Raw genomic sequence first — 27,641 nt, 5'->3', positions numbered from 1 at the left:
CAGCCAAGTCCAAAAAAGCCTTGTTGGCTGTGAATACTAATGTCGTGTAAAGAAACTTGCTGAATGCTGGAAAATTGTTTTGTGGTTGCCTGAGAAGCTACAGAATAACAGGAAGATAATCGATTGTTCCTTCTGAAATTTTAATTGCTGTATAGCGAAGGTAAAGGTGCTGCTGGTATAGAAAATAAATCCAATTATGTTAGAAACAGTATAAAACCTAGTATGAAAAGTATTCTCATGTTTATGTACATTGCTCAGGTATCAAATATAGTGATTCTCAGGTCAAAGCTTCTAATTAGTGTTTGAACTGACTATTGCTTACTCTGGTCTGGGTTGTTTTTTCCCTGACCAGATCAGGAATTTTGACATTTCTGTGTTAGCAGTTTCTGCTGTTGTTTCAAATCCTTTAAATCTAGGCTTTCTGGAAGCAGAATATTGTTGGGAACTGACCAGTATTATGAATTAATAATTCACTGAATTAATGAATTTTGCCCGAGACAGTGCTGTGCAATGTCTAATGAGCCTGTGCACCACCATCAGCATGCACGATTAACAACATTCTGACTGGGCTTCTATGCCCTTGGTTTTGAGGCTTTTAGCGCCTTGTGGCTTGGGTGGTAGAGTGCGATACCATCCAGATCCATATCATAGAATGATGAGATGGTTTGGCTTGAAAGGGACCTCAAAGCTCAGCCAATTCCAACCCCTGCCATGGGCAGCAGTGCCCTGGCAGCGAAGAGGGTGAACTGTGTCCTGGGGTGCATCCAGCACGGGATCGCCAGCTGGCAAGGAAGGGGATTGTCCCACTCCACACTGATCCGGCCTCACCTTGAGCACTGGAGGCAGTTCTGGGCACCACAGGATAAAAAGGATCTGAAGCTACTGGAGAACATCCAGAGGAGGGCATGGAGTTGGTGAAGGGTTTAAAGGGGAGGAGTGTGAGGAGCGGCTGAAGTCACTGGCTATGTTCAGCCTGGAGAAGAGGAGATTGAGGGGAGACCTCATTGTGGTCCACAGCTTCCTCAGAAGGGGAGGAGCAGCGATGAGCTCTTCTCTCTGGTGACCAATGACAGGACCTGAGAGAATGGCAGGAAGATGCCAGGGGAAGATTAGGTTGGACATTAGGACAAAGTTCTTCCCCCAGAGGGTGGTGGAGCCCTGGAACAGCTCCCAGGGAAGCAGTGGCAGCACCAAGCCTGACAATATTCCAGAAGCCTTTGGCCAATGCCCTCAACCCCATGGTGTGAATGTTGGGGTTGTCCTGTGCAGGGAGGGAGTTGGTGGTTCTTATGGGTCCCTTCCAGCTCAGGGCATTCTATGATTCTGTGACACCTTCCATGATCAGGTTGCTCCAAGCCCCATCTAGCCTGAGCTTGAACACCTCCAGGGATGGGGCGTCCGTGTCTTCGCTGGGCAGCATGGGCCAGGGCCTCCCCACCCTCACAGAAAAACATTTCTCGCTAGGATCTCATCTCAATCGCCCCTCTTTCAGCTGGAAACCGTTTCCCCTCATCCCATCCCTGCACTCCCTGCATGTAGGAAACCAGAAGGCTGATGCATGTTTCCATTCCAATTGAAGTTCTGTGAGAGCTGCAGGGCTGGCTGCCTTCCTGACTGCTTTGCAGCGGAAGGGCCCGGGGACTTGCAGCGTTGTTTTTTTTTCTTGCAGAATTGCACTTTTCTTGGCTTAGGGTTCAAATTAGGACTTGCAGTTTTATTCCGTGGTGAGAACCAGATTGGTCAATGCTCAGCTGGTCTGCAGCTGTTTATTCTAAGATAACTGAAAATACCTAAATACGGTATTTTGGTAAATGGATGCATTTTATTAGCGAGAAATGCTTTTCTCACTGTCTTGGATTGGTTGGTTCTGTCAGTAATAAAAGTAGGCAGAGCCTGTGTGTGGAGAGAGGGTCCGCATGGTGCTGCTGGTTTGGAATTCCCATCCAGCTCCCTGCTGAGTGAGCAGATTTTTCCCACCACTTAACAGGTAGGCAGGTTTGAACTCCCTCCGGAGAAAAAGTCTATGCCAGTTGAACTTCTCCAGCTGTACCAGATGGGAATGGAGTGCTTGGGTTAGATTGCATTTGCCAGACAGTGCAACGTTTTTGTCGGAACTGCTGTCGTCATCGCGGAGAAGCAGCTCATGAACGGCTCTGTCATCAGTGCCTTCTGTCATTGTTTCAGTCCTTCAAAGCACCCTTGTGAAGGAGCTTTGGCTCAGGATTCCTGGGCAAACAACAGGGACTATTTCAGGCTCTTAATTCATTAGCAGCTTAAGCGAGTTGCCGGCCACTGCCGCTCTGCTTCTTGCACAATCGTTCTCGGGGTTAGCTCAAGTGAGGAGCTGAGCAGGGCAGCCCTGACCCAATTCTCCAGAGCACTTACTCAGCAGCTCGTCCCTGTTTGGAGCAGGGGTGTTTTTCAGCTGTTCACAAGAGGAGTGCTCTGCTTCGATATTGCAGTTGCTTTGAGCACTCCGCTTTCAGGCCCCTGATGTATTATTGCTGCAGTCTCAGATTTAATCTCAAGAGTTTTGGGTTTGAATGACTTTTAAACTTTTTTTTTTCCACCCATCTTGACATTTCTGGGTCATGGGAGGTGAGAACTGGACTCCATGTCCATGGGGAGCTTCCCACAGGCTCATTCCTGAAGCAGTTGTGTTTACAAAAGCCACACAAGTCCAAGCAAGAAGCAGCAGGTGCATCATTTTTTAGGTTAAAGCTCCCTGTAGGCTTACGTTTCACCAGAAATGATTATACAGCTCTGTGTGTTTTACACTGTGTTACTTCAGCTAAACAGACTAAATACTTCTTTTTATTATTGTTTCTTGCTTAAAAAATGTTGTTTTACACTTGTTCAGAGCCTCTGCCATAGCAGACGTACAGAATTGTGATCTTCTGTCAACAGGGAAAGTTTGGAGATGTTCCAGTTTCCTCAGACCTTTGTTTCAGACACGTTTTGACAAAGCAATTGGAAGTGGCGAATGGAGCTTTAGCTAAAATTACTATACTTCCTACTTAAGCATTCTGTACGCAGCTTTGCTTGTTCCTCTCTAAGCTAAGGAACAGCTGGGCCAAAGGCTTTGTAACTCCATTAAGTAGTTGGGTTTTGCTCTGAGCTGACTGAGTTGCATTCAACAGTGAGTTTGCCATGGTAGAGAGAACACTGTGTTTGTCAGCCCGGGCTCTGGTGGGCTCCTGGTCTGCACTTTCCTCCTTCCTCAGCCCACACTCGCTTTTGCCGACATCCTCCAGGAGCTGTTACAATCCAGCTCTCGTGCAAGTCAGGTCCTGACCATGGAGCATGTGTCGTGTAGATTATTTGGGTGGCTTTTAAACCAGAGCTTTGCTTTCTCTCTAACAGTAACTTAAACCCTGCTAACACAACCAAATGATGTTGTAGGTCCTCCACCAGGCCAGAGGTTGCGAGCATAGAGCCAACGGATCAGGATGAGCGTGAGTGTTCACAGAAGGCGTTTGTGCAGGCGCGTTCCTCACAGCCCACCCGTCTGACAAGTATCATCTTTGCTGAAGATATAAGTAAGTTTTACTTTTTCTCTGCACGCCACTTTTTTGTGTAAGGCAAATGCAGGTGTTTGGTGTTTAGAAAGCTGGAAATGGCCTTTGTGTCTGTTGCACAATATGTCTGATTAGTTTAATAATGGCAGGTACGAAAAGCAGATGGTAAAATGCATGTCTTGCAGTCACTAAATTGAGCAGAATATAGGAGTCTGTGCTCTCTGGGTCAAAGCCATTCCATTCTCTAGGGCGTGAGCCATGTCTGACAGTTGCACTGTAGAAACTCTTAGTCTGTACTCAAAGGAAGCACCTTTAACTGTTGGAATTCACATTTTATTAAGATTTATTCTAAGTGCAGTGAGGAAAGGAACTGCTTTTCTTGCTTGTTTAGCTACCATCATCACTTCACCAACAGTTCCTTATTTTGGGTCATGACCCTGTTTCAGTTCCTTCAGTGTCTTTATTGCTGGCTTAAATTTGAGGCGTGTTTTGTCATGTTGGAGCTCCTGATGACCACATCCAGGGTTGCCGATTTCATGTGCTCTTTCTGGTGTCTTTTCAAGTGACTGGTCAAGTGCTTCGTTGTGATGCTATAGTCGATATAATTCATGGCATCCAGATTGTGTCCACAACAAGAGAACTCTATCTTGAAGATTCACCCCTGGAGCTAAAAATTCAGGCTTTGGATTCTGAAGGTAAAAAATTTACTGGTAGGAGATAAAATCTGCATTGAACCCCTTCATTGTCTGATGTATGCACTGGTTTTACTTGCGACACAATTTAATGTTAAAAGCCAAGCTGAGAAGTTTAAAGGGAGCTCTCTGGGTGATACATTCAGCAAGTTATTGGTTTTGTTAATAGTAAAATCTACAGACCACCTGAGCAGGAAAATCAAACATTGCTTGGCTTTCAACAGCTTCTGCTGGCCTTTTTTCCTTATTTTGCCAGGAAACTTAACTCTAGCCTTAACTATGCTTTGAAAAATTAGAATTTAAAATAAAGGTTGCAGCTCTTAGCAGTTCTGCCACCAGGCAGGGAGTAACAGTGTAATGAAAGAAGTCTCAACGCTTGTCCTGTTGAAATGTCCCATCATGATTTAACTGGACTGAGCAAGGTTGCACGGGAATGTGAAGAAGTCTATTCTTTCTTTTTTTTTTTTTTCTGTTTTCTTTTGAGCTGAGATAGTCTAAAGAATTTTGCAAAAGGACATTTTATCTGAGTCCAGTCAAGTGCCATTATGTGTGCTTCTCCACTGGCCCTGGAATTTTCAGTTGTAGCAGAACAGAAGAACTAAAGCATCCATCATTAAAGAAAGTTAGGCTTGAATGTGTGTTAAAAAACCCAGCTTCAATCAATTTTAATTATATTGCCTTGTGTGTTGAGAGGACTTTTTTTTGAAATCCTATTTATTTGCGATTTGGAACTGTCTGTAGTTGTGTAGGAATGGGAGAGACATAAGCTCTTAATTGCTTTGACTTACCTTAAAATATTTTGAGGCTTAAACCTTTAAGTATAATAATTTGAGAATAAATTTACTTGATTAATATAGGTGTGACTGTCAAAGGGAAGAAAACGATTGAAAATGTATTTTAAACTATAGTCAATAGTGGGATTTCAGTTCCATATTTGTCCCTGTGAGCACTGTGATGCAGAGCAAGACTTGTCTTGAAGTCCAAAAGATGTTTCAGAACAGCAGCCCATTACACTTAAAAAGAGTCATGACAAACCTTTGCTTTCAATCTGTTTGTCCTGTTTTGTTCCTTTTTAACATTTACAGTTTCTCCTGGTTTAGCGGTTTACGTTTTTGTAGAAAATTGCTGCTTGGTTTGACTTCTCTGAGTGAAAATTTGTTCCTGGTATGGGTGAATTGTGATTGTATTCAGACACAAAGCAATAGATGTGGAAAGTGCAGTTTGTAAGTGCTGTGTTACCTAAACGGCATCTCAGATCCACAGGTTTCAAAATGAAAGATTGCTTGAGCAAGTTGGTTTGGTGTTCCTGCTAATATCCAATAAATAGGAAGGGATTTGTGGGAAAAGGCGGAAGGAAGTGGTGGGTGCCAAGGATCTTTTAGGGGCAGAGAAGTGGAGGATGGGTGCTGCTGTCTGCATCCTCCAGTGGACTTGGTAAAATAAAGCGGCCTGTGGTGCTGCCAACTGTCAGTAGAAGAGACAGCTAAAGATCTTGAAGCTGCCAAACTCAATAAAGCAAAGTAGATAAAATCATAGAATAGTTTAGGTTGGAAGGGACCTTAAAGATCATCCAGTTCCAACCCCTCTCTTGTAGGCAGGGTCACATCCCCCTAGATCAGGCAGCCCAAGCCCCATCCAACCTGGTCTTGAACACCTTGAAATGGTGATTTTTAACTAAGTACCAGTAGGAATTCAGTTTGAAATCCCGTTTTTAGGGATAAAATCTCTAGGGAAAAAAGTTATAGTTTGTGTTCCAGGTTGACTCTATGCTTGTTGTTTATTTTCATTTTGATCTGACTGTTTGATTTCTAGGAAACACTTTCAGCACATTGGCAGGTTTGGTCTTTGACTGGACAATAGTAAAAGACACAGAGGCTGATGGCTTCTCGGATTCCCATAATGCATTGCGGTAGGTTAATTTACTTTCTTCTCAAGAGTCTTGTGTCCATTAAGTTTGATGTGTTTAAGTACTTCCCCTCGTCTGGGCAGTTTACCAAGCTGATGCATAAAATAATGCTTATGGGTCAGTTGTTCAGGGGTTGTTTTTAAGCTTGTACTCAGCAGCCTGGGCGGTCTCATCCCTGCTCAAATTAATGACTTAGCTGTTAATGAGCAGCCAAAGTAGCTCTAACCCAACAACTAAAAATAAACAGATGTGATTGTTGATCTTCCTGCAACATCCTGTTCAAAGGAAAGTTTGACCCACGAGGCTGTTACCTTGGGATTTCAGCGGAGATCTTTTAAATTTTATTTTTAAGGAAAAAAAAGATCTCTTCCCTTTCAGCAAGGAGCATGCTGGACTTGATGAGTTTTTAGTTTCACTGAACACTTAGTTCTGGTATTGAAATAGCTTTCAAACCAGCTAACGTTTAAGCTAGAATGGACTGAGTGGCTGCTTGTACACCAATTACTGCTCTAAAGACCAGCTGAAATAATGCAGTTGAAGGTATTCCATGAAGGTATCCAATATGTTGTCTGTCAGACAAAACAATGAGTGGAAGGTGCTTGCTTGATGAAGAGGCTTGATTCTTCATCTGTACTGACTCAAAAAATAAGTTGTCTGGAATGTATATTTTATAGAAACTTATATCTGAAGGACTTGGAAGTGATTGCAACTCACTAGGCAGAGAGGTGTTTTTCAGCATTCCTGTGTTACAGGAGTTGCCTCCATTTAACGATGGTGGAATTCTTGCTCAAAAGGCAGAAGGCTTGTCTGTGGCAGGGATAGGAGTAGAATCCAAACTACATGTTTGTTTGTTTATTTCCACTTCTATTTGTCATCAGACCATCTTTGGCCTCTGTTTTGGTAGTGTTTATTTTTTATTTTATTAAGCATTTGTGCTGTAGTTCTACAGTGATGACTTCATTGTTCTGTTCTTCACTGGCTTTGAACAGCAGTTTTGAGTTTCCACCTTTATTAAACTCACCAGAACTGAAAGAGACTTAGGAGTCTCTTGTGTAGGGTATTTTTCAAGTTGGAATCCAAGAGTTTTATCTTTGCAGTGACTCCAATTGTTGTCAACTGAGATCCTGTTAGCTAGCAGTGTCGTGTAGTTACTCATTACATTAAATGCCACAGTGAATCTTGACTTCACTCAGCATGAATGTAGGTACAAAAAATGCCTCCCTCCTATGCTGGGTTTTGACCAGACTGCAGATACATGGCATTTTCTCACAAAACAGCGTACAGACACTTCATAGAATCACAGAATGGTTTGGGTTGGAAGGGGCCTTAAAGATCATCCGGTTCCACCCCCTGCCATGGGCTGGGACACCTCCCATGGGATCCAGTCACTCCAAGGCCCATCCAGTCTGGCCTTGAACACCTCCAGGGATGGGGCAGCCACAACTTCACTGGGCAACCTGGGCCAGGGCCTCACTCACTTCTGAATTACAGGTTTAGTCAAAGCTTCCCTGATGTGTAGTGGGGCTTGAGAGTTGAAATAAATTCAGACTTGTGCACCAGAGGCTTCTGTTACTTGGGAGAAGTTTCCAGCAAGATGCAGGTAGATTGCAGGACATAAAATAACGTGGGAAATTATATCTTCCTTTAGAGAACCTGGCTTTAGTCATATGATTCGATGATTGGAATGTGTGGAATGGTGTTCTCTTAGGGAGTGGAATGGTTAATAATACTATCCATCCTCAAACCTGTACTCCAGATGCTTTGGAAATGAGATAGGAGTAGCAAACAAACCTCTCTGCTACTGAGGAAGCACAGGCTTCTGGATTTCAGCCTTAGAGAAGCAAACACAGAGCATTAGTTGGGCCTGTTCAGCCTGGAGAAGAGAAGGCTCTGAGGAGACCTTATGGCGAACTTCCAGTACCTGGAGGGGCTACAGCAAAGCTGGGAAGGGACTGTTCATAATGGCCTGTGGGGACAGGAGCAGGGGAAATGGGTATAAACTGGAAAAGGGCAGATTTAGACTGGACATTAGGAGGAATTTCTTCACTATGAGACTGGTGAGGCCCTGGAACAGGTTGCCCAGTGAGGCTGTGGCTGCCCCATCCCTGGAGGTGTTCAAGGCCAGGTTGGATGGGGCTTGGAGTGACCGGATCCCGTGGGAGGTGTCCCTGCCCATGGCAGTGGTTGGAACTAGGTGATCTTTAAGGTCCGTTTCAACCCAAAATATACTATGATTCTATGATACTATTAGCTGAAGAGAGCCCATTGAGCCTGTTGTGTACTTGAAGCTTCAGGTGTGATGTGTGAGTGTGTGGCTTCTCCCTACAGTGGGAGCCAGACAAGGTGCTAAGTGTTCAGTGGGTCTTAGGATCCAAGTCCTAGTCGATGCAGAGATGTTTGTTTCAGTATAAGTATTACCTGGAGTTGAGATTTTAGCCAAACTAATACTTTAAAACAAAAAGCTTTAAAACATGGTCCTATCTCAATTTTGTCCTGTCATTTACCCATTCATGGCAAATTCCTTTCCTCTGTTCTCACATTTCATTGAGATTTCTAACCATTATTACAAGTGTTCTGCTTGTAGATTTTGCCCGGTCATTTATTAAATGCATCCTAGCTTCTTCATATGGTTCAAAGTTATATTCTGGCTTGTTAAGCTGGTGCTTTTATAAACATAAGCTTTGGGTCTCTCACATCTATTTCACAACAATCTACAGAGTTTTTGCAGTCTATACCTACTGTGAAAACTGGAGGGATCCTTATAGACAACATGTGCTGTCTTCTGATATCCCTTTAAAGCCCACAAACAGGCTTCAAACAAACCTTTATCAGTCCCAGAAAGCAGCCGCAGATATCTTGAAGAATGAGTAAAATTTGGATATCTGGTCCCAGGCAGACATCTTCAATTTGCTTCAAAATGGAAATGGCTGGGAATAGGTGGTGGCTTTTTTTCTGTATGGCCTTACGAAGATCACTTAACAATTTTCTGTTTGCCTTTCAGTATACTCAAGTTCTCCGAATCCGCCTATATTCCGCCTTCCTATATATCGGAGATGGAAAAAGTTGCCAAGCAAGGAGATACCATTTTGGTGTCTGGAATGAAAACAGGAAGCTCTAAATTAAAAGCGAGAATACAGGAAAGTGTCTATAAGGTAAGAACTTACTTTCTTTTTTTTTTGTTTTGTTTGAATTATTTAGTTTTATAGTCTGCTGTTACAGGAGTGCTCTAAGTTTGCCCAGCTGTATTGTTCCCCTTGTGGATATCAGTGATACATCTCTGGCTGGATTGACTTTGTAGCCCATGTGACAAAAGGTGGCAGCGCTGTCTTTGGTCGCCCCACAAGGGATGGGTTTTGGTGCAGTTCCCTAAGCCAGGACTGTGCATGTGCCAGAGATCATTTTCAAACCCATCTCTCTGACAAAAGGCCCTGCAGCAGAGCAATACGCTTCAGGTTCTCCAGTGCGATTTTATTATTCCTGGTAGTCATTCATACTACCTACCTATCTATCTTGCTATCTGTCTATCTATCTAGATCTGACTAGAATTCTGCCTGGTAGGGAACTGGCTCTTTAAAAAAACAACTAGAACATTTTAGGTCTTTTTTTGAATAAAGAAATAAATAGAAGAAGAATTGCTGTGTTGTATATACCTTTATCTCCTCTTTTTCTTCAAAGGAGTGTCATATGAATCTGCTGTTAGTATCTAATTCTACCTCATTAGATTCTGGTCTCCAAGGAAAGGCTCAGAATGCTACCAGGGTGTTACACTGCAGTGTTGGCGGTCTTCCCAGCTTCTATGTAGATCCATGCTATTTCTTTCTTTGTAACTTGTGACGACCGAGGTTTTCATTTAACTTTGGTAACAGAGTTGTGTTTTTTGTAGAATTTACAAGTGCCCGAGAGAGTTTTTGTGGTTTCTTGCTTACAGAAACGCTCGGCATAGTGCTAGCATCGACATAGTACTGCACCTTAAAATATCCTTGCAGGAAATGGTGGGAGTTCTGAAGTTGATTTCCTATCTGTAGACTTACTTGATACGCTTATGTTACTACACATTGTACTTCATGTTTTTCCTTTCAGAGGAATTGCCTTGAATTACCTAACCCATACCTGTAAAAACTGTTCTGTGAGAGTATTATCTAACTGTACACAATGCCAGTAACGTGGCACAGATAACAGGGCACATTGAGGATTGTGGGTTCGTTACAGCTCTGCCTTTAATTGTGCTGAACGAAATTACACTACATTATGTCTCTTGTTTTATCTTCAATGCTTGTAGCTTGGTTGGTTTTCTGTTTGAATATTTGTTTTCCTGAATTAGTTTTGAGCTGATACTGTGGGTGAAATTGAAATAATATTATTCTCTTTGCAATTCTTATGGCTTCCTCGTTAATAGTTTCATTAAATCTCTCGCTGCTGCCAGACGGCACGTTTTCAGTGAGCATCCCTCAAACACCTGTAATAGAATTTATAAAATTATGTGTTGTATTCCTGATGTAATAGGCCAATGAATCTGATGGACGTTCCTCAGAGAAATGATATGTCCTTTGGAGATGCCAGTGGTTTACAGTAGGGAAAAACAATTTCTAGGTGTCTTGAGTCATCACTGTGCATCTCTCTCAAGATTTTCTTTATTCTCCGGAAAACTGAACTAAAATTATATCCATATAGACTTGATTTGTTTTTCTTCGGCCTCGCACGGTATACACAGAGCAGGTCTCCACACCATTCATTGTCCCCTGCATTTCCCTGTTCTGACAAATTTGAGATGATAATTAAGAGGCAGTTACAGCAAGGAATAATTTTCACTTATCAATTTGAAGTTATTGTTGCATGGTCTGTTTCAAACAAATGAACTACTTTAAGTGATTCCCTTTTCTTTTTTTCCCCCTTCAATTGATAGCACGTACAACCTGCAGAAGTCAGATTGCTTATTTTGGAAAACATCCTGTTAAATCCAGCGTATGACGTTTATCTTCTGGTAGGAACATCAGTTCGGTACAGAGTTCAGAAAATAAGGCAAGGGAAGATTACAGGTTTGTCCTGGGTTCGGTTTTGTTTTAATGACTCATGTCAATCTTTAACTGCTGAGAAATTTTAATTGTGTTTAAGCTGCTTTGTTATTAAGAAGCTGTGTCTGACTTCCTTAGTTAAACCAAATCTAGATTAGGAACGTGATTTGACCACTTCTGGAGCTGGGAATGAATTGGATGTTAGGTCTAATCAGGGGGATGATATTAGTTGGAAATTGCAGCTTGAAAGAAATGAAAATTAGGAGAGAAGCTCATTGTGTGTCTGTGTGTTGGTATAGTCATAGAAATGCTATTTCTACAAGACATTAAAAAGTGATTTAATGTGTGCACTAGGCATCAATAAAAAAATAATCAGCAATAATTAGCAGCCTCCAAACACTGACACAGTTACTTTTATTGTTTCGTGTGTTGTCTCATTTTATGTACAGAATTAACGATGCCGTCTGATCAGTATGAACTGCAGCTGCAGAACAACACACTTGATCCTGAGGGAGATGTGCCTCGGCCAGTTGCCAAGTTGGACCAGGCAACATCAGTTGTAACCGCATTGCAGCAGGGACAAACCAACCTCGTACTTGGGCACAAGAGTATCCTTCCTAAGTGAAGCTTTTCCATCCAGATCTTTATGGTGGGATTTCTACCCTTTGCAGCACAAAAAGATGAAATTATCCGCATTTGTAACACTAGTCTTGAAAGTTGGGAGCACCTGGTAAAGCCATAGAAAGCGGCGCTGCTGTGAATTCAGTCTCAACAGAGCTGCCCCATGCCTTGAAGTGTTCTAAGAAATTAAGTTTGTAAAAGATCACTTGAAACACGTCTGTTCCCCTCAGTCACTGTGGAAATGTGATGGGGCTGTAAGTAATGTTTATATTTAGAGCATTACATCCTCGAGTGGAATCTCTCTGAAATGCTCACTGTCTTTGAGGATAGAGGGGTAACATTTATTTTCAGTTTACAATTAGCTTTAAATATCCAAAAATGCACAAGGAACCCCAGGAACCAGCTGATCTTTGCTTGATTTTCATCAAAACATTTCTGTTCCTTTACTGAGGCATCAGGTATTCACATGCAGGGAGTTTCCAGGCTGCCAAACAGCACCATCTATGTTGTAAACCCTGGGTATTTAGGTAGGTATTGACTGCAGTCTTCCTGATTGCTTAATATCATTTTTTGCCTTGTTTTTGTGTTGGTGCTTTTCTATGTGTATTTACATACTTCTATTTCTTGTTACCTCTCATAGAAAAGTAATTTCATTTATAAAAGTAGCTCAATGTGGACTAGATTTAGTCATTTATTTATGTTCGTTCATCTCTGTGTTCAGCAGCTTAAAACAGCAAAGGTGCATCTTCAGAGCGTGGGCACCAGAAGCAAAATGCTTGTATCCACTATGTAAAGAGGCCGTTGATTTGTGCTGTTCAATATTTCCTCTTTTGCAGGATTTACAGTTCATCCGGGTGACAGATGGGTCCTAGAAACAGGCAGACTTTATGAAATTACTATTGAAGTGTATGATAAATCAAGCAATAAGGTGTATTTATCTGATGTAAGTTGAAAGTGATCTACTTCTGAGTGTGTGTCCTGTCAATCCTGTCTTTCTTTGAAATTAGTTGAGCAGTTTCTTATTTACAGTGAGTTAGGACATTTCAGAGTATGTTGTTTCTTGCCTTTTCCTTTTGTTTTATTGTTGTTTTTTTTCTGTTTTCATAATAAAGTGGTGGGTGGTTCATGTGTGAGTCCCTGTTTGAGTCTAAATGTTGTAGGAAAAACTGGTTGAAGCAAGATGATGCACTCAAACACGTAGCATAGGCCTTGCACTGGAAATTTTAAACCGGTGTAGCTGCTGGCAAGCAGTATTGATACCATGCTTCACCTCATTGATCCCTCCAAGCATGTTGTCACCCCTCAAGGCAGCCTCTCCTATTAAAGAATGAAGTGTAAGGCAGGCTCGTAACGCTCTTGAGGAGCTGCCTGTTTCTTTTTGGTTGATTATAGGGAAAGCTTAGATGATTCACTAGTATTAAAGCACTTCACTGTATGGTTGTTAAATTAGATGAATTCTAAGTTCTACGTACCATCTAGATACGTGGTTTAAAGAAATAAAATTTAAATAGTTTATTTGAAAGCAGAGAAAAATATTAAATTATTGCTTTTCAGAGTATTGAATTCATGTGAATGTTATTTTATTTGCACTTATTTGCTTCCTGGGATATAGATCAGAGTTTCAACTACACAGGATGAGAGGAAATGGCCTCAAGTTGTGCCAGGGGAGATTGGATTGGATATTATGAAAAATTTCTCTACTGAAGGGGTTCTCAGGCACTGGAACAGCTGCCCAGGGCAGTGGTGGAGTCCCCATCCCTGGAGGGATTTAAAAGATGGGTGGATAAGGTACTCATGGATATGGTTTAGTAGTGGAAAGGTGTGGTTGGACTTGATGATCTCAAAGGTCTTTTCCGAACAAATGATCTCAGAAATGTACGATTGAGACAGTATATTTGTACGTTCTTCCCCTTTTGCGTTTAAGAATGACAGTATTAAGAAATATATTAATTATTTAGTGGTATAAATATTGATACCTATAATGCAAAATTAGATGTTGCTGATAATGTAAAAAAGGTAAATATGTTCTGTGGAGTTAATGCTGTGTCTAAAAGATGTCATAGAATCATGGAATGGTTTGGGTTGGCAGGGACCTCAAAGCCCATCCAGTTCCACCCACGAGATCAGGTTGCTCAAAGCCCCATCTGACCTGGCCTGGAACATCTCCAGGGATGGGGCAGCCTCTTGTTGAAAGACTGAAACTTTCATAGAGAAAAATCCTTATTCCCTTTCAGATAAGTTTCTCTGAACTGTGTTATTGTGTTCTCATTAATTTTTGGCTGAGATGTTTATGACTGTCTGTACAGTATAACTGTTGTTTACCTGTGACAATATATATTGAATGTTCTGTTTTTAGAATATCAGAATAAATGCAAAGCTGTCCAAGGAATATTTTGAGGTGCTGAAGTCATCTCTGAATGGATCATATCATTACGTGAGAGCAATAAAGAAGGGTCAGACCATTATTGATGCTGCGCTGACATCAGTAGTAGATCAGGTATGTTTTTATAACAACTATTCGGCTTTACTGGTAGCCCTAAAACTAATTTACTTGTGCAGCAGTGACTTAATAGTGACCCAGTAACAGGCAGCCTAAGCATTACAAGGGTCTAAGCCATCTTTGTTTAAACAGATTGAGAACCAAATTCCAAAAGCCTCACTTCAGGAAAACTGTCAATTAAGTCAACAGAGGATTTGCTTAAATAAAGACCGTGGGATTTCGCTGCCGAGTGTGTGGCAAACGCCTGTTAAACTTGTGGTGCACAGCACTGATTTCTTTTTCCATGGCAGATACTTATGTGGGCACTTATCGTTTCCTTGTGCTGATGCAAAGGTCCTCTCACATTCTCTGAGTGGATTGTACAGTTTATTGTAGTAGGATCACCAGTCTCATACGCTGGCCTTGCTCTGCATTCAGTTACATTTGGAGAGTTTTCTGTCGTTTGGTAAGTGACGCGGAATGCTGGAATGAAAATCTGCCAAATGTATCAGCCTGCACATTTCTTCACATTAATATTCATTAACTTTGTGGTGGTCGGGCAGGCTGCTGAATGTATGGCTAACGAGGGCACGTGGTGTGCAAGTGATTTGCTTCTGCTTAGAACTTGGGAAAGTTCAACACTTCAGCCCATTTGCTGTGAAATCGTTTTAGATGTTCCCTGAGTGGGGTTTAGTAGATCTTTGTGTGTGATAAGCCATGGTTGTGCTCTGTGTCAGAGAGGTACTCTGGAATGAAATGAGGGCTGCTGACAGCTGTTAAAGTTTTCCTTCAGAACTCCAATAGGAAGCAGGGTGTTGTGCATTACAATTCCAGCAAAGCTGTCCAGGACAGTGTTTTGGGATGGGTTGGAGAACAGGTCTTTTAGGCTGAATTTCATTTTCACCTGTTGCAGGGTGGAATGAGCAAAGAGTAAATGCAGGTGTGGAGTGACTGAATTAGGTCTCCAGAGGAGGTCTCAAAAACTGGGAGTGAAAGAGCACATTTCTCACTGCTATTTGTCATTTGTCGTGTGGGCACCTGTATCCCCCATGGTAATACTACTCACTTACTACAGTGGCACACTTTGCTGCAATGAGCTATTTTGCTCACAAGTAACACTGTTCCTAAGTTATCCTAAGTAGTTGCTTTCCTTTTTCTGAGATGTTTTCAACAACTTCTCTGTGCGTAAGAACTAAACATTATTCTTAGGAAGCATTGCGGTGTCACTCACAATAACTGTGCCATTGTTTTTTGTAGGATGGAGGTGTTCATGCATTGCCAGTTCCGGTGCGAAACCAGCAAGATGTTGAAATATATGTTCCCATAGTTCTCTCACCCAGCATTTTGACGTTTCCTTGGCAGCCAAAAGCAGGAGTCTACCAGTACACCATACAGGTATGCGAAGAAGTAGCTAATCACATGAAGTGCTGCCCAAGCAAGTGCAGTGAGGCCTTGTAACTGCTTACCAGAATTGACTTTGGATACTTTAGGCAGAGAGATATGAGACCCTGGCCCAGGTTGCCCAGAGCAGTGGTGGCTGCCCCATCGCCGGAAGTGTCCAAAGCCAGGTTGGATGGGGCTTGGAGCTACTTGATCCAGTGGGAGGTGTCCCTGCCCATGGCAGGGGGTGGAACTGGATGGGCTTTGAGGTCCTCCAACCCAAAACCAGCCCCTGATTCTGTGATTCTACAACATGTGGTGTGTGAAGTAACCAAATCAATCTCACAGAGATAACATTGCATACTTTGTGTAAATCTGAAGTTTGTGACATAGAGTTTAGCTCTGCCATCTCTGCTTCTAATTTCTGTGTGATTAGCTGGTTTAGTTCACGCTGTACCCAACCACACCAGAAGCGTGTGGTAAAAAATTTTAGTATAAATATGCATTTTTAGTGCTTCATTGTATCTTTTGCTGGTGTCCAGCAAAGGAAAATAAATGTGGTTTTTCTATTTCCCACCTTTTTTACAGTTCTGTTCTTATCTTGCCTTATCTTACATATATCATCAAATATCTCACTAGAGGACATTCCCTTGTGTTACTCCGGGAATCTGCATCAGTGTTCTCACTTTACAGTGATTCTTTTTTAAATTAAAAACATAAACACTTTTTTTTCTCTGCCAACATTTCAATCATTTTGCATTTACTGAAACTGAGAATATTTTCCCCGCCTGGCATTCAACACCACCAATAGCTGTTTACAGTAGCACACAGCTTGACTGTTGTTCCTGCCTGTGGATTCGTGTTTGCCTCCCACTCAATAGTTTTTGAGTCAAGCTCTTTTAAATTGGTGAATAGGCTTTTTCTGACAATGAATTGAGTAGGTTTTTTGGCTGGAGCCAAATTCTGTTTATAGCTGGAGTAACTCCTTCCAGATGGTGTCAGAATGACTTTTAGGTTTTACTTTGTTGGCTGTCTGGGTTTGTGTTTGTTGCTTTGTTCGTGTTTGTGCTAATAAGATGGCTTCTGTTGCAAGTAAAAAAAGGAAGGGGAAAAAAGGATGTTTCCTTCCTTCCTTGCAGGCGTTGGGGAAGTAAAGTGATTTTCTAGCGAGGGCATCACTGTCACTGGTAACAGTTTGTGGACTTCAGCTAACAGGCTGTGGATAACGATTAGACTGAAAGAAGCTGCTTTACTCTTTCTGTCCTCGGTGCAAACTGACTGAGAGAAAAGTGTAGTAAAAAGAGAAAGAATTGTCCTTTTGATTCCCTTCCGGCAGTAAAAGTTATCAGCTAAGCTGTTTCATAGTTTTGATTTGTGTATTTTCCACACTGTCATTTTAGGCAACATTTCTCATCTTTTTCACCTTTACTTAAATTATGACATGGGTTGGAGCAAGTGCTGTGGAAGTTAAAAATGGAAACAATAGACGTAAACAGCAAAATTTACTCCTATGTTCACCCTTGTTTTCTTTTGATGGAACCTTATTATTTATTTTGAGATGCGAAAAAGGCATTATTCGCAGTATTCCTTTCTGCGCAGTATTGTCTCAACAGACACTGTGTACAGCTCACAATAACTGTATTTAAACCCATATGTTTTATAGCGTTGTAATGATTTGTGTCTTCAGTAGCACATCCAGGAGGACAATCTTCTGCTTGTATTGGTAGAATGTTTTTTGGCCTTTCTCTTTATACAGCCCTGCAGCAGGTGTTGCCCTGTCCTGGCTGCCAAGTGCTCGCACAGTGGGTACAATCCTTTGTCTCTATCGATGTGGACCATAATATAAGTAGAATCATAGAATAGTTTGGGTTGGAAGGGACCTTAAAAATCATCCATTTCCGACCCCCTGCCATGGGCAGGGACACCTCCCACTGTATCAGGCTGCCCAAGCCCCATCCAACCTGGCCTTGAACACCTCCAGGGATGGGGCACAACCACTGCTCTGGGCAACCTGGGCCAGGGCCTCACCACTCTCATCATGAAGAAATTCCTCCTTATGACTAGTAGCTCGTTCTTACCCTTCTGTAGAATAATTCCACTCAGTCAAGCTCTTCTCTTGTGAAACAACCCTTTCGTTGCTGGCATCTCCAGGAAAAGGGTGGGTGTTTCTTTCTGGTTGGTTTGGGTTTTGTTTCTGCATGATAAACCTGAGCGTGTAGGCCTGGCAGTTAGTGACTCCTCCGTGAAACACCATTGTGGGAGTGTGGCCTGGATGTTTCGCAGACCCCTGTGGTGCTTGTGGCAAGAACAGGCACTTTCTGTACGTGCCTATTGCTCCTTCCGTGACTGGTGAGTCACTGGAGCAGCGCGATTGTTGAATGGCTGCAGGTAGATATCCCGATTTTCAGCATACAAATAAGAAGTAATGCCAAGAAGAGAGTGAGTTCTTTTCTTTCTCCCCTCCTGCCTCCGATTTTGGTTTCTCTTCCCTTTAGATCCCTTAACACTTCCCATTGAAAGAAGCTATCAGGTACAGTGTGTCAAGTTACCAGCTCAGAGCCCAAATCAGCACTTTGGCTGTTAACAGAGAAACAGTAGGAATTTCCAGAGGTGGGATATTCCCACGTGCCACGCCTTTGGAATGCCAATTTGTGAAGTGATGTACTGTCTCTAAACACCATCCGTCACTGCACCATCGGACTGCTGCAGCTGGGAGAGGGGGGTTGGGGTTAGCAGTGCTGGCGAGCACGTAGGGTACGTGCATGAAGAGAGCTGAAATTAAGATGAATGAAAGTGGTCATCTTCTCATCTCTTACTTGACCCTGTATATTTAAAAATTCTGAGGTTTTATTTGTTTTTCCTCAATAATAGCGTTGTTGCTCTGTCCCCCTGGTCTTCATGTGAGGTATTCAAAAGCTTGACATCTAAGGCATGTGGGAACCATATACTTTAAAGGTTTTCTCTCTATATTCTAGGCTCAAGGTGGAAGTGGGAATTTCAGCTGGTCCTATTCGAACCAGGCAGTTGCTACAGTGACAGTCAAAGGAGTAATGACAACTGGAAGTGATATCGGTGTTAGTGTGATTCAGGCAATCGATGTTCAGAATCCATTGCATTATGGAGAAATGAAGGTAAAATTCTAATTTTTCCAGGCCACTCTTGAATATGACTTCTGGAAACAGTGAAGAAGCTGAGAATGGCATAGGCATGCCCCATTCCAAAATGATCCCAAGAGATTTCCCTGCCTACCCTGTGTGGCAGGTTAAGTGATCAGAGTTTGGGCTTCTGGGAATTCAAGCTCTCTCTGCTGCGTTAACTTTACTCACATTTTTCTCCCTTCCTGATTTCCTTGACGAGTGTTTTTCCTTGTCAAAAGTTCTGAGTTCAAGAAGGAAATAGTAATTTACTCTTGGCCTGGTCAGCTAAGCAGACAAGCCAAACTGAAAACACGTTCTGCAGGGGAAGAGGTGGGTGTTTGCCCTCAATATAAAATGGTGACAGTTATCAAGTTGTTTAAGGGAGTCCCTCCCTGAAGAAGTGGCTGAAATACCACACAGTGAATCTAGATTCCAAAGCTGACCAAGAAAACATCGTCTTTTATGAAAATTAGGAGAAAATGGAAACAAAAACGACACCTCCCAAGAGGGATTTTGCAGTTGTTGTGCAAATCATGCCCTAGTCTTAGCTTTTGGTCAGGACTATCAGTGTGTGATATGGCGTGAAGAAAATACAGGAACCTGTGTAATGGCCCCACAGGAAAGAGTGTGCAAAGGTAAATGAAAAGGCTGCTCTGGTTAGCACTGATTAACACAATAAATCTACATTCTTAACTAGTTTTCTTTAGAATGTTATTGATTTGGTAATATCACCTCGTGTCCTTTGGATGCAAATAATTTTCCTTAATGAAAATGTGTCAGAGCTTACTCTCTCTGTCAAGCTGTTAAGAACTGGCAGACTTGTAATATAGAATCTCTTAGGTTGGAAAAGGCTTTTAAGATCACCAAGTCTGACCGTTAACCCAGCACCGCCAAGTCCACCTCTAAACCATGTCTTGAAGCACCCCGTCCACACATCTCTTAAATCCCTCCAGGGATGGGGACTCCAATACTTCCTAGACACTAAAAGTACTCCTGTGGTGTTTGTTCACTGCTGGGAAGCGGTACTACTCCGCTGCCTTCACGGTTTCAGGCATTTTAATCTATGCTTTAGTGCTGTGCCATGTGCAATGAGCTCAGCACTGGAACGCAAACCTAACGGAGAAGAGGAAATTTCCTCCTGACCTGAGAAAAGACCTGCAGAGAAGGACTTGGGAGTGCTGGTGGGTGAGAAGCTTGACATGAGCCAGCAGCGTGCTCTCGCAGCCCAGAAACCAACCATATCCTGGGCTGCATCAGAAGAATCATGGCCAGCAGGGTGAGGGAAGAGATTCTGCCTCTCTATTCCTCTCTTGTGAGACCTCATCTGGAATACTGTGTCCAGTTCTGGAATCCTCAACGTAAGAAGGAGATGTGTGACCCATCTGGAGTCCAGCGGCTGTGTTTGTCTAACTGCACGGTCGTAAATGAAATAGGTTTGTTTATGCCATGCTGATGCTGCTGTGGCTGACAAACAACCTCCATCTGGCTGAGGCTTCGTAAAGGTGATGGTCCCATTTCTGAGGGAGCATAGAAGCTGATTTAGGAAGCGTTTCTTGCAGGCCTTAGAACAGGGCACCTTCCTTCCAGCATACGTGCCTTTAATGTGGCAGCTGGTGGGGAGGAAGCCGGTCGCATCGGATAGACATCCATTTACTATACAAAATACCTCATAACTTTAAGTGTTCCCATGTGCAGCACTGCTGTAATTGTTCTGTGCTGCTGTCGCACCAGAGTCCCTTTGGACAAAAGTGTTAAAAAATCTGTGTGGTCAAGACTGCCAACTCTGTCCCATAGTGGAGAGTGTGCTAAGCAAGCAGGTGTCTTTCCTCTCTCTTTTCCTTTCGTATATGTGTTTTGGAAAAGCTGTGTCTAACCAAGTTTTACTCCAAGCAGCTGCATCCGCTAACACTGGAGTTCTGAGGGGCAAATTGGCTTGGGTTTTGCGCTTGGGTTATTTATGTCAGTTCTGCAGAATGGATTGGAGAAGGACTAAAATTCATGCTTAAAGTAATGACTTAAATCTTAAAATAATGACACAAATAAAAAATTTATGTAGAATTTAGTTTACGGACTTGCTCTGAAGTTGTTGTCCGGATGACCCAGGATGCTGCTTTTTAGCAGTGTGATGGTTACCAGCAGGAGACACAGGAATGAAGACTTTCACTTCCAACTTCTTATTCTCAAACATAAGTCAAAGCCTGAAGACAGAATAACTACTTCTCTCCGTATAAGCTTTTAGAGCAGTGTATTGCACAATCTGAATAGGTTTTTTTGAGTGCCTTTATTCTTGTGATAGCAATTGCATTCTTTGTAGAATAACTAAGAGCTCTATTTACTGACCTCAGTGAGCAAGTTTTAGGCATGGTTAACTATGTTCCACAAGGATTACAGTTTTAACTCTGTACCCTATGGTTCAATATTCTATCCTGAAGCATCTGCAGATGTTTAAGAAGTTAAGATATTGCAAATGAAAAGCTTTGATCACCTTAATTGCCAAGAAATATGTGGTCTGTGGCAGTTTCTTTAATGTTAATGGAAAAAGTTGCAAATCAAATAATGAATGATGCAATTAAGGCTTGTTCATCAAGAAATCATCTGTGGTAGCTTGGAAGATCTATTTCTGCTGGTCTTATTTCTGAAAGTAATCTTTTCATTTCTAAAGTCTCTCTCACATGAAGATTACTTTTCGAAGCAGAAAGTTGTTATATTAGGCAGTAAATTATTTGTTCATTTATTTTAGATTTCTTACATGTTATTATGGGGAAATGTTGAGCCCTGGGCACCTTTAAAAATATTTTGCCAATAGAGTACAGGAAAGGGGGGAAAAAAGCCATTGGGGAAACATTTGAGCTGTTAGTTCCATTAACTTCTCTTTACTGGCCTCTGTGAGTGATGGAGGCGGGGAAGCCTTGTGAACTACATCAAGTCTGGCTCAATTACTCACACTCTGGAAGTCGAAGTTGGATACTAAATCTGTCTCAGTGGGTGATGGTACCTCCTGAAGATACCACACAACTGACTCCACACTTTAAAATCAACAAAGCAGAAGAGAGAATTACAGGAGGAGCAGTAGAACAATCACCAAACTGATGTGAACTTAAGACTGTTATGGGAAAAGCACACTAAAATAGTAGCAAGCTTTTCCTGGCCCTTTCTGCAGCAGGTAAACACAAAAGCAATGTTGGATTTGGGAGGAATTGTTTCCAGCCATCAGAGGAAATTAGCAGCTGGGAGAAGTACACAGGAGGGCTGAGGAAAATTAAGTGAGTGTATGGAAGCCTGGTTTGCTTTTTTTTTCCTGGTATAGGTTTGTGGAGTTCTGTTCATACCTCTCTGTCCTGTGTTTCTTTTCTCCTTCAGGTGTATGTAACTGAACCTAGTGGGATGGAGTTCTCACCGTGTCGAGTTGAAGCACGTGTTGGCCAAATATTGGAGCTGCCCCTGAGGATTAATGGCCTCACAAACGTTGAAACGGGCGAGACGGTGCCACTGAGCGACTGCTCGCACTTTGATCTAGTGGTGGAAGTAGAAAACCGTGGTGTGTTCAGGCCACTTCAAGGTGATTTGACCCCCTCTCTGTTCTGAAGGTTCAAATAAGCTGTTACGAAGTCTTCTTTAAATCATTGTTTTAGTTGCTGTGTGCAGTATTCCCAGAAACACTTAACTTCAGAGGTAGGGATCACAGCAGTTTTATTTTGAGGATATATTTACTTTTTTATGCAGAACTTTCCTTTGGTGTTTTTGACGTTTTGAGGGACAATGAAAGCATTTTGGCAATTATTTTATTGGATGGTGTATAGTGTCCCGCTTCTGCAGTGAAGGTGATGGGCTTTCTCATAAGGGTCCCCCATAGATGGTGTTTTGATGTAGCATTGGAAGATTAGCAAGAACACTGAGATTAATATCTGCCCAAACCACCCAGCAGTACTTTCAGTTCTCCAGACACCATTCATTCTTTGCTCACAAGGGACCAAGACAATCTGCAGCTTAAATTTTGCCCAAGCTCTGTGATTGTTAAGCTCACTGGTTTAAGAAATGCCTCTTGTCAGGTTTATTAAGAGCATGGAGGTTTCTCGTCATTCTCAAAGGTTGACATTAATGTTGCTGGGCCAGGTGGACATGGAATGATGCACTTGTTCCTGTGTTCATTGAATTCAGTACATTACTCAGATGTACCATTGATTTTTTCCAAGCAACTCTTGCCGTTGAGCCAGTAAAACCAATTCTGTGTTGTCGCACTGGTTTGCCTGAGAGGCAGGCATTTCAAATGTCACCGTAGTATACTGTTTGGTTCCAAAAAACAAAAAAATACATTCTTCCCAAACCCCAAAATGTCCTCTAAGCAGGCAGGGAAATCTCCTGAAAACACCCTACCTTCAGGTAGAGAAGTGATGCATTGCCTACAGCTCAAGTTGTTGTGTGCAGGAGAGCTCATCTGAGCAGTAACTTTCTGGTGCTTAATTACAAGCCAGTTTCATTTAGAACAGAAAATGAAAATACTCAGTAAGAGATAGAAGTTACAGAGGTTTGTACTAGAGTAAATCCATGTCCCGTTTAGGACAGTGTGAGAGTAAAGAGGTTTGTCAGACATGGATACTCTGGTAAGCGGTGAGTTTGAGATGAAAGACAAGAATGAACATTTTTACCAACTTTTTGGAGAACACATCTCTACTTCTGGTGGAAGTGCTTTTCTTGAGAAAAGCTGTGTTGAACCTGCATTAAAATGCCTGAGCATTTCTCTCCAAATATGTATTAATGTATTTTTAATTTATCTAACAGGAAGGCTGAAGCCAACTACAGTTTTTTGTAGTGGAGTCAGAGTGAAAGCTGAAACTCAAGGATACACAGCGCTTGTTGTTAGTTACACTCATGGTCACGTCCACCTCAGCGCTAGCATCACCATTGCTGCTCATCTGCCATTAAAGGTAAGTCTATTCTTGCTGTTCCTAAAGCAATCCGTTGCTTAAAATAACTTGAAATGACAAATAGCAAGTTGGCGTTACAAAATAAGTATGTTTAAAAAAAAAGTGAGGTGGGTGATTGATTGATGGGAAAAATTAGGGGAAGTTTTAGGGAATTGTGTTTTAATCCTTCCTCTGTGGAGTTTGTCTAGTAGCGTTTGTCACAAGCCAACTATCAAGGAGGCAGTCCTGCGATGGCAAACTAACAAATTGTTGCAGTTTCTGAGGTGGGAAGCGAGCTGGATATCCTTGCCAGTTTTCAGACTTGTGGCATAAGTCACAATTGCGGTCACCTGAAGAAATATGCAGGGCAGGAACAGGAGTCAGCTCTCCTCAAATAAGGATGTGTATCTGGTTTTGCACAGCACACCTGAATTAGGAAATTACATTTCAGCAGACTCTAATTGAGTTGAAAATCATGTGAGACTCAAACGGTTTGTTTCCCGACTGTCCATTTTAAATGAATGATGGGCGGCTTAATAAGGTGGTAAAGAGGCAGTCAGAAGTCTGTGTCCACGATGGCAAGTGAAAAAGGTCCAGCTTATCTTATGATTTCCACTTTCATAGTATATAAACTTTTTTGCAAGACAGCAAAACTGGTTTGCCTGTATGGTGGTGAAAATATATGGTTTTTCACTAGGAATGAGAAAAACGTATTTCATGGTTGGAAATTTCACTAAAGAAAACAGAGAAAACAAGCCTGAGTGAATGTAATGATGATTTTACTTTTAAATTTGCTTTTCTGTCAAAGACCTGGAATAGCCAAGTACAATTATTTGATGCTGCTTAGACATCCTGAGCGCAGTGTGTATAAACTTTCTATTAGCAGCAGCAAGGTGAGAGAGGCGTAGTCCCTTTCACTTGGAATTTTTCATATGTATGGTATTCACATTTATTAACAAAGCCCCTCAATGTATTGTAACACGTTTTTATGTACAATGTGAAATGATCATGGAGTCATAGAATGGTTTGGGTTGGAAGGGGCTTTAAAGATCACCCAGTTCCAACCCCCCTGCCATGGGCAGGGACACGTCCCACTGGATCAGGGGCTCCAAGCCCCATCCAACCTGGCCTGGAACCCCTCCAGGGATGGGGCAGCCACCACTGCTCTGGGCAACCTGCCTGCCTCACCACCTTCATTGTGAAAAATTTCTTCCTGATGTCTAATCTGAATCTTCCCCCTCTGAATTTAAAGCCATCCCCCTTTATCCTATCAGTACAGGCCCTTGTCAAGAGCTTCTCCCAGCTCTCTTGTAGCCCCTTTCAGCACTGGAAGCTGCTGTAAGTTCTCTCCACAGCCTTCTCTTCTCCAGGCTGAACAACCCCAACTCTCTCAGCCTGTCCTCATACAGGAGGTGCTCCAGCCCTCGGATCATCTTTGTGCCCTCCTTTGGATCTGTTCCAGCGGTTCCATATCCTTCTTACATTGAGGATTCCAGAACTGGGCACAGGACTCCAGGTGGGGTTTCATGAGAGAGGAATAGAGGGGCAGAATCGCCTCCCTTGACCCCCTGATTCTAGAGTACCTGACAGAGCCGATACCTGTGTGCAAGAAGGGCAGATAAACTGCACTTAAGAATAAATAAATCTGTGCTTAGACATCACAGTGAAGAACTTCTTTTTCTTTGAAGTGTAGAATAGTGATTTCCACACTCTTTTCCCTCCTATCTCTAGAATGAAATATTTATGATGCCCAGAAATGGAAGGCAGCATTTTTCTGTCAGGTATCTATATAAAAAACCAAACCCAAAACCACAAAAACAAACCCATAAAAATTGGGAGAAAAATAGGCAGGAGTCAAAGGGCAGGCAGACTAAATCTCATTGTTTTCCATTGTTTTTTTTTACTTTCCTATTACAAATGTAACAATGGAGTAAATGGGAGGAAAGAGGAAAATGTATGCCGACCCTTCCCATGCCTATTTTCTCTTCGTACCAAAATGTGCTTATGGAAATAACTGAATTATCATGTATACTGCTGCTTCTTTCTTTCTCCACTCTGAGGAATAGGATGTTGCGGAGTGCAAGCTACAAATGGTTATGGTGTAATTAAATGTGAGGTTAGTTTCTGTGGTGATAAAGGGCACAGGCTCTCGTGGTGATATACATCAGTGTAGGATATACATCTTCTTATAGAGCAATGAAGTAAAACCTGTGCAGGAGAACAATTATGCACAGAACTGTGCTGGAGAGAGCACAATCCTGTGAAATGATTTTAAAGAGTAAAATCTGTCATCATTTCATTAATTTAAAGTACCATCTATTTTAAAAATGTAGCATACTATTTCTCTGATGTGCTCAGAAGAGTATATTCAGGGTCTTTCTCTTGCTTTAACTCTTCATTCAAGAGATGTGATTGGAATGTAGTTAAAACTGTTCTTTGGATTTGTGGGTACCATTGAATACAATCCACTGGGCAGAAGTCTTGTAGGTGATGCTAATGATTTTGGTACAGCTCTGTTGTACTTGCAGTGTGGGGAAATTCACAGACTAATCAGAGTCACAAAGATAGCTCTTCTATTTGGAAGAATTTTCTTTTGCAAAGTACAACCAAACCATGTATAAATAGCGTCATTAATTTGTTACTGTCTTTTGTTACAGACTATTGATCCTCCATCTGTTGCCTTAGTGACACTGGGTTCCTCCAAAGATATGTTATTTGAAGGAGGACCTAGGCCATGGGTACAGGAACCTTCCAAGTTCTTCAGGAACATCACTACTGAGGATGCAGAAAGTGTTGATGTGTCTTTATTTGGACCTTCCACATCTCGAAATAACGTCCAGCATTGGCTTCGAGTGTCTTGCAAGCAACTGGGAGAGCAAGTAAGTGCTAAGGCAGTGGAGAACAGGTTTCAGACAGGTTTATGGTACCATAGACCTTTTATATATCAAGTAATTTTTATAATGCGCCAGTAAAGAGCTTGGGTAAATGCGTTGTTTATGCATTGTGATGCTGGTACAGGTTGTAGAGCGAGCATTTATAACATCATTATGAAGTGGTTTATGATGGATTTACTGCAGTATGAAGCCTGGCACAGAAACCCTATGTTGTAAAATGCTTTAAACAAATCTTAATAAGCGCAGCTTCGGTTTCCATGAATAGGATCACAGCAGAAAGTTACTAACTCCTCTGTCTGACCTGCTCCTCTTAACCAAGTTACCTTCCAGTGTTATTCTGTTTATTCAAACAAATGACAGCCATATGAATTTTCTGCTCTGATATTTGTGCAGTCTTTGTGATAGCGGCTGCAGTAATTTTCCACCTGGTCTTGTTTTCTGCGACGTGCAAAAGTGATTTATCCTGCTTTATTCACTCTGGCCAGTTTATAAAGCATTTAGCTTTGATTTAATGTTTTTCTCCTATAATTCTGCAAAGTCTAAGCAATTTGGTGTGGCTGCCAAACTGTTTGACTGATTTCTCAGGGGATCCTGCGAAGTGTACCTATATCTGTTAAGTGCAAATTCAGAAAGGAACAGCGTTGTGGTGTTGTCTCTGGCTGTGTGTGCGTTGGCTCTCTGTCCTCGGTGTGGTCCGGGACAGATTGCATCTGCGTGGTTCTGGCTAGCACATGGGCAGGCAGGTAACCAGAATGACTTCAGCCTGCTGGGATAGCCTTTCTGTGTCAACTCCTCCTTGGTTTTGTTAAGGGTGAAAACCAGAACGTAAAACAAAACATAAGATGTTCTTAAATGGGGTGAAGTGACTGTGAAGATTGGTTTTGAGTGTTCTGTTCTCACTCTACAAGAGAAATATCTTCCTGTCTGCTTTTTTAGTTACAAAAGATTTGTTGTTGAATCAAGTTTGACAGTAGTAAACATGACTGCCTAGGAGAAGTTCCCAGGAATAGTGCTTTGATAGTGGTGCATGTTTCAAGGACAGTTCTCTACCTCTTTTTAGATCTCTACCTCTTTTTAGATTTCTTAATGGAGCTGTAA

The 27,641-nt window shown here is 42.0% G+C and overlaps 1 protein-coding gene across 5 annotated transcripts in view; it reads left to right on the top strand.

Moving 5' to 3' along the window:
- The window catches only part of NUP210 (nucleoporin 210), a 74,958-nt gene that overhangs the window by 9,284 nt on the left and 38,033 nt on the right, over positions 1-27,641 (top strand). For all 5 annotated transcript variants that reach the window (XM_009566999.2, XM_054076427.1, XM_054076426.1 and 2 more), the window contains exons 2-15: positions 3,403-3,539; positions 4,082-4,213; positions 6,023-6,119; positions 9,118-9,268; positions 11,020-11,152; positions 11,578-11,736; positions 12,208-12,276; positions 12,586-12,692; positions 14,106-14,246; positions 15,486-15,623; positions 18,584-18,739; positions 22,106-22,304; positions 23,525-23,670; positions 26,307-26,528. In XM_009566999.2, the coding sequence (XP_009565294.2) occupies positions 3,403-3,539; positions 4,082-4,213; positions 6,023-6,119; positions 9,118-9,268; positions 11,020-11,152; positions 11,578-11,736; positions 12,208-12,276; positions 12,586-12,692; positions 14,106-14,246; positions 15,486-15,623; positions 18,584-18,739; positions 22,106-22,304; positions 23,525-23,670; positions 26,307-26,528 (1,987 nt within the window). The remainder of the gene's footprint in view (positions 1-3,402; positions 3,540-4,081; positions 4,214-6,022; positions 6,120-9,117; positions 9,269-11,019; positions 11,153-11,577; positions 11,737-12,207; positions 12,277-12,585; positions 12,693-14,105; positions 14,247-15,485; positions 15,624-18,583; positions 18,740-22,105; positions 22,305-23,524; positions 23,671-26,306; positions 26,529-27,641) is intronic.

The sequence above is a fragment of the Cuculus canorus genome, chromosome 11, assembly GCF_017976375.1.
Source record: "Cuculus canorus isolate bCucCan1 chromosome 11, bCucCan1.pri, whole genome shotgun sequence".
In the NCBI taxonomy this organism is placed as follows: domain Eukaryota; kingdom Metazoa; phylum Chordata; class Aves; order Cuculiformes; family Cuculidae; genus Cuculus; species Cuculus canorus.
This window is presented reverse-complemented; position numbering and strand designations above follow the sequence as displayed.